Raw genomic sequence first — 18570 nt, 5'->3', positions numbered from 1 at the left:
TATAGAACACACATTCTGTTAAACGTACATATCCTGGTGGCTTTACATTAAGCTCTGCACTGTCCCTTTCAGGCTGAATCAGAGATAAGCTTGTACCCTTTCAGCAGCCCTCTTGAAATCACAATGCTGTGCTATCGTGTAAGATTCTTAGGTGAGACTAAGAAAGCAAGCTTGGTCAGATCTTTTCTTCAGTGAGCGCTGGACTGACATGACACTGGATAGGGTTACATTACCATGGAAAGAGTCAAGACAATTCACGCCTAACTAGGCCATGGTTGAAGTACAGTAGGCCTACTCAGGGGAAAAACATCTGAGAATATATGATAACATGGAATGCCTGGTTAAATATAAGGTTGTGTTTCAGTGTAAACTTTCCTAATTAGGATGGTAAAAGAGAAGAGTTGTGACCTTACAAGTACAAATCAAAGCAGATTGTGTTTCCAATTAAGTGTAATGAAAAGCATGGTGGTGTCTAATCATGTCAAGAAACTCTCAGGCATATCTGAGAAACTGCACATGCAAGACTTGTTTAACCAAACCAACTGTGTTAAGATCTCGTTATAATTAATATCAGGCAGAATGTGGCAAAAATTACAACTTTAATTGTTTAATGTGCAGGAGACCCGAAATCTGTTATTCAGAAATTAGGTTCTGACTCCAGATGAATGTGTGGACTGAGGCGGCTCACTTCACAATAAATGAGAAAACAGCGCTACTCTGTGGTTTAATGCAGTAGTGCTTTCTATCTCTATTTTCTCTCTAGTTTTTTTTTAATACCAAATCGTTCGGCTACCCTGATAAATATTTTGTAGGTTTCACTTTTTCTTTATTCAAGCAAATAAAAAAAAAACACAGAACTAAATAATACAAATTTTAATTCAATTTTTCATTATTTGCTAAATTACATCACCTTCACATGTTAGTCAACTACTATCCAAATTAACAAATAAAATAAAAAATAACAGCCTATGCCAACATACTGAAAAAGTACAAGACTTTTCCACAGCATTGTAATATTTCATATGTTATATGGAAACAAAAGCATCTTGTTTCTGATCTCTCTCTCTCTCTCTATATATTTTTAAAACCACATATTATCTATATACAGTAATATACTTTGTAGCCTATATTAAGCAACTGATGACTAAAAAGTGGATATGTTTTGAAATTTTCTAAGCAAGGCTTGCAACAGGCATATCAAATTAACTTAAAACTGCCAACCCTGTTCAGGCATAACTGTATCTCAACATGTTCTTTATAAGTTGAAATTATTTACACATTATTTGTCTGATGATGTTTAAAATATCACCCCCCTCCCCTCAGATAAAATGCTCTGCAACATGAGTTTCTTTCTTCTGCTGAACACAATAGAAGATATTTTAAAGAATGTCAGTAAGTAGACAGTTGATGGTCCCCATTGACTTCCATATAGGAAAAAAACTATATGGATGTCAATGGGAACCATCAACTTTTTGGTTACCGATATTCTTTAAAGTATCTTCTATTGTGTTCTGCAGAAGAAAGAAACTCATATAGGTTTTGAACAAGTTGAGGGCGAGTAAATGATGACAGAATTCATTTTAGGGTGAACTATTCCTTTAATGCTTATTTTAAACATATAGCCAACTAAAAAGGTTGTTTTAGCCTACTTTAGAAAATGTTATATAGGCTATAATCATAAAATTAGGAAAACTCTCCTAAAGAATCATTTTGATAATGAGAATTATCTGACAGGCAGCTCCATCCTCCCTCTCTCTCTCCCTCCCTCTTCTGTTAAACAGCATGCCAGAGCCTGTGGGATGGAGTTGCTGCACATTACTTTCCATCTGGATGCTGCTCTGAGCACCTTTAATAAAGACAGCTGCACCTCTCCACACTTCACACGACCCCTGAGTGCCCAACAAACACCTCCTGCGGAACAACGCTCTTTAAAAAGTAACTTTGCCTACAACACACAACAGAGGACATCAAAACAGATCTTTACACAGACAAAGCATGAAGCTCCAGTGCGTCTCTCTTCTCATCTGCGCTTTACTCGTTGGCGAGTGCTGCGGGTCTCGTCTGGACCGCTGGGTCAGAACTGGGCTTCAGTACTTGAAGCTCAACCTGTGCCGGAGGGTCTCCTTAGCGGAAAGCGAGTGCAAGAAGATGTCCCACCTGCACCTGAGCGGGGTGGTCGTGTATGTGTCCGAGTCCGGCTCGGGGAAAGTGTTCGCTATCCTGCCGGATTCATACTCCAGCGGTGCGCTCCAGTCCAAGCAGAGCGGCTTCTCGGTGGACATGAGCGCGGATGATGAGAGCAGGACGAATGAAGAGTTGTACCCCGGCGCGAGCGCGCACGACGCCGTGCTGCTACTGGACCCCAGTCCCGGCGAGAGTTTCGGACACCCGGTCGTTCTGTTTTATGTGGACTTCAACATAACCAAGAAGAAATGTGCTCATATGGACGGCATTTATCTGGGTGAGTGAACTGAATCTGATATGTCAAACCTGAGATTTTGTGCATAGAACATTTTGCTTTAGTGAATTAATTCATGGCAGTAATACTTTTCGCTACAAGTGTTGCTTTAGTTCTTAATAATGAACCCAATGAATGAACCCATTTTTCCCATGAGCTAACTCACAGATAGCCCAATGAAAGAAGTTTCAAAACGGTTGCAAGAGAACGAAAACCTGTTCAGTTGCTCATTAGACCCAAAAGAAAGTTGCAAACAATATATAAATATTTTTGTCAGTGAAAAGAGATTATCAAGGAATAAATGTATCGAATTGAACACATGAAGAAATTGGAATGACCACTGTATTATGATCATATAACACTTTACTTTAAGGTGACATATAGTTACACATTAGCCTACTTATTATATTGAGTGATAACAGTAAAATATGCATAATTACAAAAACTAACCCTAAACCAAACCCTATAGGGTGAATTCAGGTTGACTGGGACACTTTTTCAAAGTCATCTCAATGGCAAAATGCGTCCCAATCACCCTGAATTCACCTACTAAGTACAATGTATTTCACCTAAAAAAAAAATTCTAACCTGATCATGATTTATATGAGACATAATACATAAATAATGGAGCCAAATATGTTTTATTGAACTCTGATACATGGTATCATATTTTAAAGGGGCAAACTGGAATTAAACAGTTCTGTTCATGTGACTTTTTTCACCAGTCATGTACAAATAGCCTATAGAAAATGTCGACAACTCTCAAAAATATTAATATTTTGACAGTCCCAAATGATTATTTCTATTGCAGTCGTGGTATTTTGGTGTATATTACCATGGTAAAAGTGGTGTTACACATTAACTTCTATCAGGTCACCTTGTAATTATAATGACATTATATGCCATTATAATTAATTACTATAATACCATAATAATGTGTATTTACAGCAGCTAAACGGTACACAATAATGACATATAAGTAACCTAAATTACACTGTAACAAATACTATAATGCATAATATTAATTTATATTTCATACATTGAAATAAAACTCTTAAGGGATGGGCAGTGAGGAATAGGAAAAGCATCCTGCAGAAGTGAACAGAGAAGCTTCACGCGAAGGGCTAGATTAGACTGTAAGTTGGGTAAAAGTCTTTCAATAGTGGACATTAAAAAGCCTGTTGAAGTGTTGAAAAAACATCTAAACTAAGGTCATCTGCCCTGTGACTGGTCTGCACGAGGATCTGCTCTTAGGAAGTCGGGCCACAGACCCCCTGCAGGGAAAGTGGAGGGCAGACGCACGACTGAGCCGAGAGTCATGCATTCACAATAAGAGCGGTCAATAATTCATTCCTGACTGAGAGTTCAGTTCTTAACACTGGGTTCAGTGCCCAGCTGTGCCCCCGGTTCACTATAGCAAAGGGCACAAGCCAACCCATCACTAAACTTGAACATTTGCACCTGCTGAGAGAGACAAGAAAAGTTGTTGTGATAAAGCTTATTCTAATACATTTTGTCTACTATACAAAATAAAGGTTATTTATGGGCATCAATGGTTCCATGAGGAACATCCAATGAACCTTTACACTGCACAAAAGGTTCTTTAAAGGTGGTCAAATGTTATTCAAACCAAGAAAAAATGGTTCTTTTAAGAACTGTTCACTGAAAGGTTCTTTGGGGAACTAAACCTCCATGGCATCGCTGTGAAGCAAACAGTTTTTTAACTGACTGTTTTAAAGTATTAAAGTAAGTATCAAATTGGCAGCTGATGTACAAATATCATCTAGAACAAAGCCATTTAATATCTAGACTGAATTATTTGAATATGATTTCATTTGGGCTGCATCTGAACCATTATGCTGGTAGGAAGGAATCAAGAGATATCCATATCCAACACTAATATCCTGGCTACTAAGATGCCGTCATCTGGTGACTGTTTGAAGGCGACATAGATGTGTCCTTCAGTGGCTATATCATCCCACAATCCTTATATTTTCCCCAAATTATTACTCCATCTACACTATGATCAAAAGTTTGGGGTTGTTAAAGATTTTTTTTTAAAAAGTCTCTGCAATGTGATCCTTCAGAAATCATCCGAATATGCTGATTTGGTGCTCAAGACACATTTCTTATTATTATCAATGTTGAAACCAGTTGTGCTGCTTAACCGTTTTGTGGAAATCGTGATACATTGTGTTTAGGATTCGTTGATGAACCTGCCTTAGGTTTTGAACGCAGCCAAGGCAATTATGTAAATACATTAAAATAAACTCTCATTTAAAGACAGTTCTTGAAGGCCAAGCACACATGTCCGGCCTCGAGCCTTCCTCAAATTAAATATATTTGGTTACTGAAGACAAAGTGAAGCTCAGGAAGGGCAATAATGAGCGGACACATTAGAAATGATAAACAAAAATGCTCTGGTTTACACATGAGCTCAAGGCTTGTGTGACTCAGTTCAAATCTGGAATCGTTTTCAAGTCTCGCTGTGTCCAAGCTTGACCATCTCATCTGAAGATGTGGTGATAATCAGAGACTGGAATGAAAGCTGGGTTTAGTTCTGGCCACATTTAAAATCATCCCAAGTCTCTCTGCGTTTTTGTAATGGGCCTCCGGATACAACTGACCACAGAGAGAGACTCATTAGGGCTACTGATGCTGTCCTACCCCACATTCCCAAATCACGGCCAGCCAAGGAAACCTTTCATTATGAGAGGCAATTTTAGTTGTTAAGTGGAATGGATTTATAATGGCTTGTGATTACACCTCCTGCACTGCTGTCTAATTCAGGCTTCCTCAGCGTGAAGCTGATAAAAATTGCTTGGCATCAATAGCCCCGCTGCAGTTTAAAGTGCGGCATGTGCTTGAATGGATAGTTTGGAGTTATGGCAGATTACTAGAGGAATGCAAGCTGCTCTGCCCAGACTGATGCTATGCCTGTTTAAAAGCCATTATTATTGCTTTTTCTGAAAGGACAGTTTCTCTTTGTCACCTTCTCAGGGGAGAAATTAGCATTGCAGGCAGCTCTTTCTTATTAAAGCCAGGTGGACGATCACATGACAACGGCAGAGCAATAAACCCTGGACAAATGACTCTGAATGCTCTCATTTATCCAAATCATGTGGTTTTCACACAAATATTGACACTGGCATGTTTTGTCTTGAATGATCACCAAGCAATAAACCAAAAACATCCCTTGTTGCTTGGATAAATGTTTCAATAAACTATAACTATCTAGGCAAGGGGCTTTCAACTTTTAGATGCCACAAACCCCCAAATATGATCATCCTTGTGTGAGGGACCCCAATCTTAAAATTGAAAAGGCATACATCTTTTATAAACACCCAATTTATACACTGAAAATGTAATATTACAAATCTAAAATTACTTTTTAATTTAATCTTATTTATATTGTGTATATTATTTTATTTTTGTCCCAAAAAATGCACAAGAAAAATACAAATACAGAACACATTTTCCCCAAAATATAAAGCTTAAGAAAAAAAATAAATGAATATTTTACTTTTATTTAATAGTATTTCTCTAGACTTTTCCACAGACACCCCGTCACTCCCTTGCGGCCCCTGGGGGTCTCCGGACCCAGTTTTGAAAACCTCCGCTGATCTAGGCGATTATCAGCAGATTGTATTTGTACATTAACTGTTTACAATTAACATGCAATATATATACAGGGGAGGAGTGCTTGACGATGGCTGTGAAAACACGCTGCCAGAACCAGCTGAAGCGGAGGAGGAGTCGCAGCGATCGCATGGCGAGCCGAGCGAGGGCCCGCAGGACTACAGTGGCCAGAACCGGCCGTGTGGAGCACAGCAGCGGACTCTGTGAGATTCACTTTCTTCCTCTGGTTGTGGGAGTGAAAGATAGCAACCGAACACAACGCCTGCGCTGTGTAGGTGAGTCAACAAATTGTTAAGTTGAACAGGTTTAATTAACTCTCTGGAATATATAAGAAAGAGGGAAGCACAATTCCCAGTTATGCCAGAATAAACAAGTTATTTGTATACCGAATAGAAGGGAATGAGACCTGAATCTGGCTTATTTAAAGGTTCTGTAAGTGATTTTGCTAACTCCCACCTTTTTGTAAACTTCCCACCGCTCCCAAAAATCCACCATCCAAAGACAATCAACCCGATGTCAGCAATGCCAAATGATTCACAGACAGAGAGCATTTCTGACTGCTGGCAAACCATTTGGTTACACTTTATTTTAAGGTGACAAAGTAACGTTGTGCTTACTCAAATAAGTATGGAGTAATGTTAATGACATGTTCTTACTATAGAGTTACAGTTACGGTTTGGGGCTAGTTACTAGTAATTATGCAACATTTACTGTTGTTATTATTATAGTAAGTACATGTAGTACTAGTAATGTGTAACTCCTTCACCTTAAAATAAAGTGTTACCAACCATTTTTTGTTGTCGCTGTTACAGAGACAAGTGTGATTTCCTAGAACTCTTATTTCAGTAAAGTATGCACTACAAAATCATTTTAAAGTTGTGTTCAAGACACTTTGGAATTTCTGTGATGAAACGCTAAAAAATGGAAGTAAAATGCAGTCATTTCGTAATATTTCTGTTAAATAATTCCTCCTGTTCATAACTCAAGTTATTCATTCCTAATAATTGACCATTGTTAATATCATAATCAGAAAATAAATGAAAGACATGCAGTTTATAGTAGTAATTGCAGAGTTAAATAACTTTCTAATGGCCAGCTAAACCTGTTTATTAATAAGGCGTTTGCATAACAACTCGTTATATTGTGGTTTCATCTACTGATTGGCTCAAATTACACTGATTCATTATGACATTAATAGTGTTGCCATAGAAAATTAGAAATGCATAATTCCGATTCCGAAGACAGCTCTGAGTAGAAATATTTCATACTATTAATCATCTCAATATTATTAAAATTTTAATAATTCCTATAACTGATTATTGTTAATGTCATGCTAAAAATAATCTGAAAATAAAAGACATACAATATAGTTTAAAGTAGCTATAGCAGAGTTGAATGACTTTTCAACAATGTTCAGGGATTTTCATAACATCTGTTACTTGTTATATTGTGGTTTTGTCTATCGACCGCTCAAATTAGATTAATTTTGGCTTAAATAGTGTTGCCATAAAAATGCATCATTACGAGTCAGAGTACGCAAACAGCTCCGAATAGAACGCCTGAGTTATCTAGTAATTACAGTAATTCAGCAGCATAAAGGTGTGGTCACAGTGGGATTTTGATAATTCCATTGTCTTAAGTCACTTTCAAACCAAGCACATTTGGTCAAACAGAACAAAGTGGTGAATTTGTGTTTCCATGATGTGAATTATGCATGTGGAAATCTTTTGCCATCGTACAAAATTCCTAATTGCACAGATTCCTATAGAAATAACACAAAAATTTGACCGCACCTTAAATGACAGTTCGACGTGATATTTAGTCAAGCATGTCGTGTTTAAGTTTGACCATGACTAAAATGAATTTACTGAAATTCTTCTCCCCTACTTTTTGATGCTGCTCACCTGAAACCTAAAGCTAAGTGATGTGGTTGTTGCTGTAGATCACCCAGACTTTGCCAGATGCCCACAGCCTTTGCCACTGACCAGCCCTAGCGCGCCCATCTCCAGCTGCGAGCTCAATAAAAACACCAGACGGTGCCATCAGCAACGCCTGGCCACACACCTGTCCTGCCGCCTCTACCAGACCTGTGATCATGCGGTTCTCTTGTCAGGTACAAAAACACTGACTCAAAGAACTCATTTGTACGATCCGACCCTATAGCTTATTGATGTTTGAAATGCTGCACGAATACTTGGACTTATCAGCTGTCTCAGGAATGCCGCTCTTTTAACATAACCTTTGACCTGTGCACGTGCAGGTGGCTGGCAGGAGCAGATAACATACCAGCGGCATGCGCAGAACCTGCAGCTCTTCTACCAGATGCTGAGGAACAACGGCTTCCATAAGGACCACATAAAGACATTCTTTGCTGGGAACGGACAGGTAGCAGGTAAGAGGACATTTCAAGTCATTTCAGCTTTTATTGAGCTATTATGAAAAGATAATTGACCCTAATGCTTTACATTTAGTAACTGTCTTTATTTCCACAGCTAAAGAGACAGAGGGGATGTATCCAGCCACAGAGAAAGAGGTGATCCGGAATCACATTTCCTACATCTGCCGAAAGCAGCACTGTGCGGATTCTCTGGTTCTGTACTTGAACAGCCCCACACGCAACGACGGCACCATGCTGCTTTGGGACCGCAATAACAACGGCATTGTGAGTGTGTGCACCTGATCAGACATTCCAATGGTCGTGTAGTGTAGTATAACTACTGCAACGGGACTGGATACACTGAAGTTATGTTCAAACTTCAGTGTCATGAGGAAAAAAATGAACACAATCACTATAGAGCACAAAAATATCTGCCCAATTTTTACATTGGCCTCGGTTCCCAAAGTGTTTTCCCATTCATCTTGTCTACAGACATTTCAAAGATTTTATTTTTTTTATTAGAAAAAAAGACTAAACAGTACAATAATTGTGTATGAGGCAACAAACTAATCCCATGGCATGTCTCATAAATGATGGTCCCAATCATACACCCGGCGCAATGTGACGCCAGTGTTTTCTGCTAGTTTCAGCCTGACACAGTTATCTTTTTCACGTCCAGCTCCAAGTTGTTTAAATATCAAATGCACTGGCACATCTGTTCACCCATGGGCGTCTGGTCTGAAAACCAGGTGTGTTCAGGAGCATTGTTGGAGCGTTGCTATTTTGAGGAACTGAAAACGACTGCACCATTGACCAACACAAACCTGCTCTAAAGTCAATAGCGCAGGATTTTTTGTGTATTTTTCACACAATGCGCGTACACTCTGCTTATTACACACACAGGGACTCGCAGCAGCACACACACACATTTTAAAAATATTGAAAATAAAAGGATTACAATGTAAAAGATTATTATTGTGTACATAAAGATAAAAATGCCTACATGTCAATGGATAGTCATTGCACGTATAAGAATTACCCATTTCCAGCAATGATGAATTCAATTGGCTACTTAGTTAACCAATCGTGTCAATACACACATGTATTTAAACGGACTCGTCAGGTTGAGGGTGTCTATATTCCTCCATGTAAATAGTGAATCCGCCATGGTGCAAGCACAACTGGCTTTTAAAGGGAATGGGAGATGAGACTGATTGGTTTATTGCACGTTACGCCCAAAACACACCCATGACTCATTAATGATATAATCAAATCAAAAGCAATGAATATAATAAAAACTATCACCATTATAAAATTATAAATACACCTAAAAACTTTACAAACAAACAAATACACAGATATATACAAACAACAAAAGTTTTTTTTTTGTAGACAGAAATTAATACTTTTATTCAGAAGGGACAATTTAAATCAAAAGTGACAGTTGTTTCTTTTTTTATTGTTACAAAATATCTCTAATTTCCTTCGGTGACCGGAAGGGGACATGTTCGGTTCACGTAGTTTTGTCCTGGCCACGACATATTGGGATGTGATAATATGTTATGGCCCCGAGATCATTTTGTCAAGGTAATGTCGTAAGAAAAATATGTCGTTCCCTCAATATTAGGATCTCGACGCCACATCTTTGCATAGCGTGGCCACGACATAAGGATGTGTTATCTCGACAAAATGATCTCATGGCCATGACTTATCACGTATGACATTCCCACAAATTAATATCTCGTGGCCATGACAAAACTAAGTGAACAGAACATGTCCCCTCCCGGTGACCGTAATCTTAAATAAATGCTGTTCTTAAGAAATGTTTCTTGAGCAGCAAATCAGCATATTAGAATGATTTCTGAAAGATGATGTGACACTGAAGTAACGATGCTAAAAATTTGCTTTACCATCACAGGAATGAGTCACATTTTAAAATATAGTAAAATTAAATAAATGCAGCCCAGGTGAGCATCCATGAACATTGAACTAATCAAACCAACCCCAAACTTTTTGATCAGTAGTTTATATGAGCAGATGATTATGTGGATTGTCATTTGCAAAGTGTTTGAACTTTTGGCACAAATTCCATGTTTACAGGAACAGCAGCTTCTCTGAACGCAGGATAATTTTCTTCAGGACTACGATTAGTGTAGTTCTTCTCTCAGAATTAAGCTATTAAACGAGTGTCATTCAATGAAATTGAAATCGCACTTACTTGTGGCTTCTACAGAAGCATGTCACTTAATCTCAGAAATCACGGTAGGTCTGTTTTTAAAGGTCTATACGTTACCATAACAAATCTATTTCTATTTTTTACTTTCAGAACCTCACTTTGAGCAGTGGTTTAAAACCTGTTCTGTTTTTTTTGGAAATAGCTCAGTGGATGTCTTGTAACAGGATTGTATTTTCACAGTCAGGCCTACGGTTATTCTGAAGGTGCTGAGGTAGATTTGTTTTAAATGTGGGGTTCCAGGAAGCACAGAGAGGAAAGAGGAGTAAGAGTTTAGGAATCTCTTATCTTCTCGTAAATGAACCCAGCGTGTTTCCCCAAGCCCCCCACTTCAAAGTGCCCACTAACCAAAGGATAAAAGTATTACGCTATGGAAGCTGACTTCTGGTTGACTCTCATCCGTTCATTCGGTTTCATTTCTTGGAAGGGATGAATATGTAGACACTTTGCACTTTGGTGGTTCTTGTGTTACGAGCGCATGGAGTATTTTTAGTGCTGCTAATGAGAACGCCACCTGTGCGGAAAACATCCAAGAAGTGGATGCTTCATCAAACCCTTTTCCCTTAATGCACATGGACAACCCAGAGCAGACTCCTCACTTAACAAGAAAGACGAGAGAGATTAGATCAAATTTCATAGAAAAATACGACACAATCTTAAGTCTCAAATCTTATTGAGAAACAAAGACAGGTCTTTTGATCAACTCACAATAGACCATCCAATCCACCTCATGCCTCTTTCATCTATCATTAATATAATCATTCCAGAAACTGTGCACACATTTAATTATATTGCTTTTATAAAGTACACTCGTGTTGTTTCACCAAAATCCCACAATCCTTTGCAAAGAGGTGGTCAGTAATCCCGGCCATATGTTTAGAGCAGGGCAAACAGAAGGGAGCAGACTGCACAGTAAAGCCCACCCTTCTATGACAATAGGGACAGACTCTCTAGGGACAAAGGCAACAACCTGATCCCCAGACAGGGATGTAGTGACAAAGGGGGGGGCTTGAGAGACAAGGACCACACAGGATCAGGGCCACCAGACGCTCGGCTTCCCACAGGAAAGCTGCTCATTTCTTCTTAAAGTAGAAAGAGTTTGGCAAACTGTTCATTTCAACAACTGCCATTAGCCTGAATGTCAGGACAAATGAATGTCAGTCTCCTCTTGAAGTTCCTTACAACAGACCACAGTCATTTTAGTGATAAAACGGAAAAACTAAATTAACTGAAGACAAGGGTAAAAATAAAAAAATTATGTTATGTTATTCTCTCATAATTTATTTAATGTATTGGATATTATAATTTCATATTAATATTACTCATATAATATTTTATTAATAGTAAAATACACTATCATTCAAAAAATATATACATTACTGATCCCAAAATTAGGATCCATTAAATGTATCAAAGTGAAAGAAGCCATTTTTAATGTTACAAAATATTTATTTCAAATAAATACTGTTCTTTTGAAAAAAATGCTGAAAATAAATTGAGCAGCATTAAGCAACTGTTTTCTACATTGATAATAATAAGAAATGTTTCTTGAGCAGCAAATCAGCATATTAGAATGATTTCTGAAGAATCGTGTGACACTGAAGACTGGAGTAATGATGCTGAAAATTCAGATGTTATTTTAAACTGTAATTTCACAATATTAATAGTATATTAACAATATTACGTCAATTGTAAGTTCTTTTGATCAAATAAATGAAGCCTTGAGCCTAAGAGAATAAAAAAAAAAATCAATGTAAATGTACAGACTTGTGTGGATTGCTGCTTTAATAAATTGCATTTTAAGGCAAACTATCTATAAAACATATGACAGGACAGCTCTATATGATTAGTTTTTGCTTTTTTCTTCAGGCAGATCTGAAGGAGCGTTATTCTGTGGGGGAACTGTTGGCGGATCTGGCCGGATGCAGGGCCAGTCGGGTGCTGCTCTTTGTGGAGCAGAGCTACAGCGGGGCCCTCAACAAGAGACTGATAGGATCTCTCAAACACGTCAATGTGGTGCTGCTGAACGGGCTGCCCTGGGTGCACACAGCTGAGTTCTGGGCCTCTCTGCATCCATTTGACTGCCTCATAGACCACCTCAGTAAGGTGAGACTTTACAAGCCTTTACCAGCCATACCTTATGAATTTGGGCTGTTCGGATCACTCCATTTTATTGTACAAAAAAAGGTATTCACCTTATGGGTTAGTTCACCCAAAAATAAAATTTCTGTCATTAAGTACTCACCCTCATGTTGTTCCAAACCTATAAGACCTTAGTTCATCTTCAGAACCCAAATTAAGGTATTTTTGATGAAATCCGAACGCTCTCTGACCACTCCATAGACAGCAATATATTTAACACTTTCAAGACCCAGAAAGGTGGTAAAGACATCGTTATAATAGTCCATGTGACTCCAGTGGTTCAACCTTAATTTTATAAAGCGTTGAAAATACTCTTTGTGTTTTATTCAAAAATGTCTTCTAGCCTGTATCAGACTCGTACTCTGTTGACTCAGTGTAAACAGTGCAGCGCTTCCAGAGCGCCGGCTTACCATTGGCCAACGCTGTTCACGTGAGCACCACGACGGATGCGAGTCATTCTGCCGTAGAACTTGGAAGCGCTGCACCGTTTACACTATGTCAACAGCATAAGACTCTGACATCATTATCGTAATCTTAAACACCCTGGTTTATAGTTCATACCCGCTAATAGTTTTACAATTCCCTGCACTGTTATTCTTCTAGTATTTACTTATTGTGGCTAATGAATGAGCTAACGTGAACTAACAAATGACCAGATGCATGTTTATTAACTAACAATAAAAATTCATATGAAATGAATGGCTCACTTTTGAATTAATCGGACCTTATTGTAAAGTGTTACCGAAATTCCTATAGATGCTCTTTTCTTTGTGAAAAGTGAAAAGAGACATTTGGTAAAATTTCAAAATGACAAAATAGTTCTATGTTTATGATGACCTACATCTCATGCACTTTATTCTTCTTAAACATTATGTTCTGCGGAACAGGCCCAAATCCAAAAAGTCCTTTTTAACTTAATGGTCACAAGACAAATGGTTTGATGGTCGATGTGTTATTCTTGTATGCGTGTTAACTTTTAGATTTCAGATCTTCTGTAGAATAACAACTTATATTTCCACACAAAGCTACCGTAGGACTTGAAGACATTAAAATGGTTCTCTCTTTGTTTCATCCACTAGAGTTCTGCAACGCCCCGACTGGCTGATGCTGCTCTGGGTCTGCTGAACGTGACTTTGGCTGGCGCTCCGTGTAACTCCACTCCACCCCTCACCGAGACCGAGATGAGGAAGGAGTACATGGGCTGCCAGAATCTGCCCACAGCTCTATGGTACCAAAAACGTCCCAAGACCGACAACAGCAGGAATTGAGCGAACTGACTGCTTCCAGGACGCTTCCTGCCAAATCTACCGTTTCCAATACGCAATTCGGACACGCCAATGGAGTACTTCCGTGGAAAACAAGTACCAACGAGTAGTCCTAGAAGTATGATTTTGTATAATGCACAAACTTCAAATCCATGACCAGCCCTTTCCTCTCACAAACACACACAAAACGATCTACCTGTGTGTGCGCACTTAATTCACCCGATGATGCACATAGACCCTGACAAGCTGTTGAGGAACGGAGACTACATAATGTGCGCTTAAGAAGAGACGGTAATGCAGGACCGAGAGAGAAAGCGTCTGACATGTCCTCACTATGAACCTCAGTTCCTCCGCTTGCTGCTTCGTTGAAGGCGTCCCGAGGGGAGCGTCCCATGCAAACTTCTCCTCTCTCCGCCTGCCGCGGGGGTTCAGCGCAGGGGCATCCGCGCTCCTTTACCAGAGTGCTCTTCCGTGGGTCATCGCACAGGGCGCGACTGGAACTGAACAATGGTGACAAGGCCACTCTGAAACACACCTCACACTCACTTGAACATTTCAGGACAAATCTCCTTGTCCCTCCTTCAGCTCAATAAGGGACAGGGCGGTCCAGCATGATTTAGTAATGAGAAATGTTCCCTCACCATGTCTGGACCCTAGCAGACACTGGGCTCTGCAAGCATGTATTTAAGTCAGACCTCTTTTTCCACGCTGAACTAACCACTCTGTCCGCAGTATTCCCTTATCGCCGCAAACATTTAAACGCCAACCGCTGATAACGTTGACAGTGACGCGAAGGTATTTCAGGCTCCACGCCAGCTCCTGTGGGAATTCATACGCATTCTTCAGAAATTACATACAGTAGGACAGCATTTTTCCGCAGTGCATCTACTCTCTTCAGAAACATACACTAACATTCAAAAGTTTGGGGTTGGTGAAGTGTTTAATTAAAAAAAATGTTTTTTGAAATAAGTCTATTATGCTCAAGGCTGCATTTATTTGATGAACATACCGTAAACGGTTAAAATATTATTATGATTTAAAAACAAGCATTTTCGATCTCAATCTCTTATTTAATTTATTTAGAAATCATTCTAAAATGCTGATTTGGAACTCAAGAAACTATTATTATTATTTTTTTATGTTGAGAACAGGTTATTCAGGATTCTTTGACAAACAGAACAGCATTGATTTGAAATGCTTGTGACATATTTTGTTACATTATAAATGCCTCTACTGTCACTTTTGATCAATTTAATGCATCCTTGCCGAATATTTTTTTTTTTATACTTTTTTTCAAAAGCAAAATAAAAGCGTATTAACCCCAAACTTTTCAAAGGACTCTCACATGGAATCCAATTCCTTGCTTTTCCCATTATATTGATGTGTGTGGGTCAAAGCCCCATCAAACCTCAGTGCATTGTAGTCAATCATTAACTCTACGTCTAAGCCTAAATCATTACAGATAAATATCTGTTTTTGTAAAGTTAAGAAATGTGTTATCCTGTAAATATTTCTGTCATGTTCTACTTAATGAATTAATTGTCAATTGTCTTAAAGGAATATACATGTCATTGTTTGTGTTAAACCGTAGCTGGAGTGAAAAGATGTAAATACTCTAAATAAATTAACTTTTGTACATAGTCAGGGTTGTATTTATTTACAAACTTTATTTTTTAACTTTTGTTTTAAAATGAAGTACTTGTGCACATTCCACACGACATTATAAATAATCAGCTAATGTTTTATGAAATGCAGCAGCCAAAATCATTTTGAAAGTACTTTAAGGCTACAGAGTCAGACTATTCTTTGTATTCCTGAATGTTTCCATGGTTCATTTCACCTTTTGAAAAGCAATTTATCTTTTAAAAATAGTTCAGAATTCTTTATACAATTCAATACTTTTGAATTAAAATAAAAAAATCAAAAAGAAAGGATCGCTGTATGTCAAACATTAGGCGTATGTAGTTCACTCAAAAATGAAAATCCTGTCATCACTTACTCACCCTCATGTTGTTTTTTTGGGCTAATGTCAACTGTCTGGTTACCAAGATTCTTCAAAATATAATGTTCAACGCATAGGTTTGGAACAACTTAAAGGACGAGTAAATGATGACAAAATTTTGGGGTGAACTATCCCTTTAAATTCAGCATGTCATTATTACTTAAATATTGGTTTAATGTACAGTAGATGAGTATTTTCCATGTTCATTTTTTAAATCTCAAACTATAAATGTGAACAACAGAGATATGATAAATCTTTGGAATACATTGTTTTACATTAGTTGGGTAAAGCATCCACATTTTGGTGCAAGTTTTTGGCTCAGCCTAAAGATGGTCTTTTTTTGGAGAAAAAAAAATTGGGAACACTTTATTTCAGTGTACATGTTAGACACAACATGTTACTGACATCAAAGAAAACTGAATGTACAAGGAAAAGCTGTACATATTTCATTAGATTTACTCAGTATGTAAATAGAGAGTAACATGAACGCTGAAATTTAAAGTACGACCAAAAATTCTTTATAATGAAAGTAACAATGCAGCATGTTACCTACAATTCCCATCTTTAGATCAGATATGGAGATACTTCCATTCCTCCTCAGTCTACTGAGATGAATAATAGTGTAAACAAAGCCAATGTAACAGAAATGACTGAATATAGTTGCCACATAACAGTTTTTTATACTACTGCTGTTTAATAAACGTTAAAGGGATACTACACCAAAAACTGAAAATCCTGTCATCGTTTACCTCTATGACTTTCTTCTGAACCAAAACGGCTTGGTTACCAACAGTCTTTTAGTTTTCCCCGGAAGAAATAAAGTCATACAGTTTGGGATGACATGAGGGTGAGTAAATGATGACAGACATTTGTTTTAAGGTGAACTAACCCTATAACATATTTAGAGGTACTCGATGATTGGTTGATCTTTAAGCAGACCTGTGTAATCGTTCCCTGAGAAACACTCTTCGTAGTTCATTACTTCTGTGCAGTCTGGTGCCCCTGTGTCTGAGATGAACTTTAGAGCAAAGTGGGCTCTTTTACCATTTTCCTGATTGATTTCACCCATTATCATTCATCATCGCCACTCCATCAGCTTCAGCTGCTCTGCTATGGCTCCTGTGGTTGTTCTTCTGTGGAGACCTCTGACTCTGGGGTTTGCTGCTGTTTTAACCACATAGCTGCATACAGTCCCCCCGCGGCCAGCAGCTCCTCATGCCTACAGACAGAGAGCAGTCAGAGACATTAGCAGACAGACCACTTGTAGAAAAATGCACAAGAGAAATTGTGTGGCTGTAGAGGCCAATTCACACTGCACCGACAGACGTCGACCAACGGCAACAGACACGTCATCGGGTTTTGTCAAATCAGTGTCGGTTGCTGTTGGTCAGTTGGTTTTTGCCAATTGAACATGTTGAATTGGCATTTGTCAGGTTGTGGAATGTCTGAAAAGTGACGTACTGTAATCTGGTGATTATCCGTGCTGGTCAGTGTTAGTCATTCACCTTGGAAGTTACACCTTTCGGTTTTTATTTAAAAAATGGGAGTTAAAGGGATAGTTCACCCAAAAATGAAAATGATCCCATGATTTACTCACCCTCAAGCCATCCAAGGTGTATATGACTTTCTTCTTTCAACCAAACACAATCAGAGTTATATTAAAAAAATATCCTGGCTCTTCCAAGCTTTATAATGGGAGTCAATGGTACCTTGTTTTTTTAAGCCCCAATAAGCACAACCATCCATCATAGAAGTAAATCGATATGGCTCTATTTCTTTGAACCACGAGAGGGGTCTACTCTCACCTAAGCTTACGTTACTCCTACATCCTACGTTGGGTCAGAGGTCACTTTTCCGCCGGAACTAGACTCGTGCACGGCCGTTACCAGAAGCCAGTGGTTATAGTTTATAAAGTTATAAATAGGGATATTTTTTCTTACAAGGATGCATCGCTTTGCTTCAGAAGGCCTTTATTAACTCCCGGGAGCCGTATGGATTACTTTTATGATGGATGGTACTATCTATGGTACTATTCACTCCCATTATAAAGCTTGGAAGAGCCAGGATATTTTTTAATACAACTCCGACTGTGTTTGGCTGAAAGAAGAAAGTTATATACAACTAGGATGGCTTGAGGGCGAGTAAATTATGGGATCATTTTAATTTTTGGGTGAACTAACCCTTTAAACTTCAGCACAGCCAACAGTTTTTTGAGATCTCTGACATGCCCTATTAAAATAAGAGATTTGCTTGACTTTAACCTAGATAGAAAACAGCAGCCCAGGGCATTGCAAAGATGGCTGCCAAAGTGGACTGGCTCGCCTTAAAAGGACTAAAGAGCAGTGCACAGGGGGTCGAGGAAGCCAAATGAAAGCTTTCCCCTGGCTCCAGAAATCACTTAAGGGCAAGGAAACTCTCAGGACCATCTCCATTCTCTTTCTTTTCTTTTCTCAG

At 38.5% G+C, this 18570-nt stretch overlaps 2 protein-coding genes across 2 annotated transcripts in view; one reads left to right on the top strand and one right to left on the bottom strand.

Annotated features, from left to right (window-relative positions):
- The first annotated feature begins 1782 nt into the window (after window positions 1-1782).
- Window positions 1783-15755, top strand: LOC307129702 (uncharacterized protein). The gene is made up of 7 exons (XM_079822351.1): window positions 1783-2461; window positions 6151-6372; window positions 8040-8210; window positions 8358-8489; window positions 8590-8759; window positions 12577-12813; window positions 13929-15755. The coding sequence occupies exons 1-7, from the start codon at window positions 1996-1998 to the stop codon at window positions 14115-14117; spliced, it is 1587 nt and encodes a 528-aa protein (XP_079678477.1). The 5' UTR covers window positions 1783-1995; the 3' UTR covers window positions 14118-15755.
- The window catches only part of abcb6b (ATP binding cassette subfamily B member 6 (LAN blood group) b), a 38150-nt gene continuing 35329 nt past the window's right edge, over window positions 15750-18570 (bottom strand). The window contains exon 18 of the mRNA XM_079822350.1: window positions 15750-17335. Within this exon, the coding sequence (XP_079678476.1) occupies window positions 17227-17335 (109 nt within the window). The 3' untranslated portion in view covers window positions 15750-17226. The remainder of the gene's footprint in view (window positions 17336-18570) is intronic.

This window comes from Gobio gobio, assembly GCF_949357685.1.
Source record: "Gobio gobio genome assembly, chromosome: 7".
NCBI classification, from domain to species: Eukaryota; Metazoa; Chordata; class Actinopteri; order Cypriniformes; family Gobionidae; genus Gobio; species Gobio gobio.
Note: the sequence above shows the minus strand (reverse complement) of the source record. Positions and strands in the feature narration are given on the sequence as shown.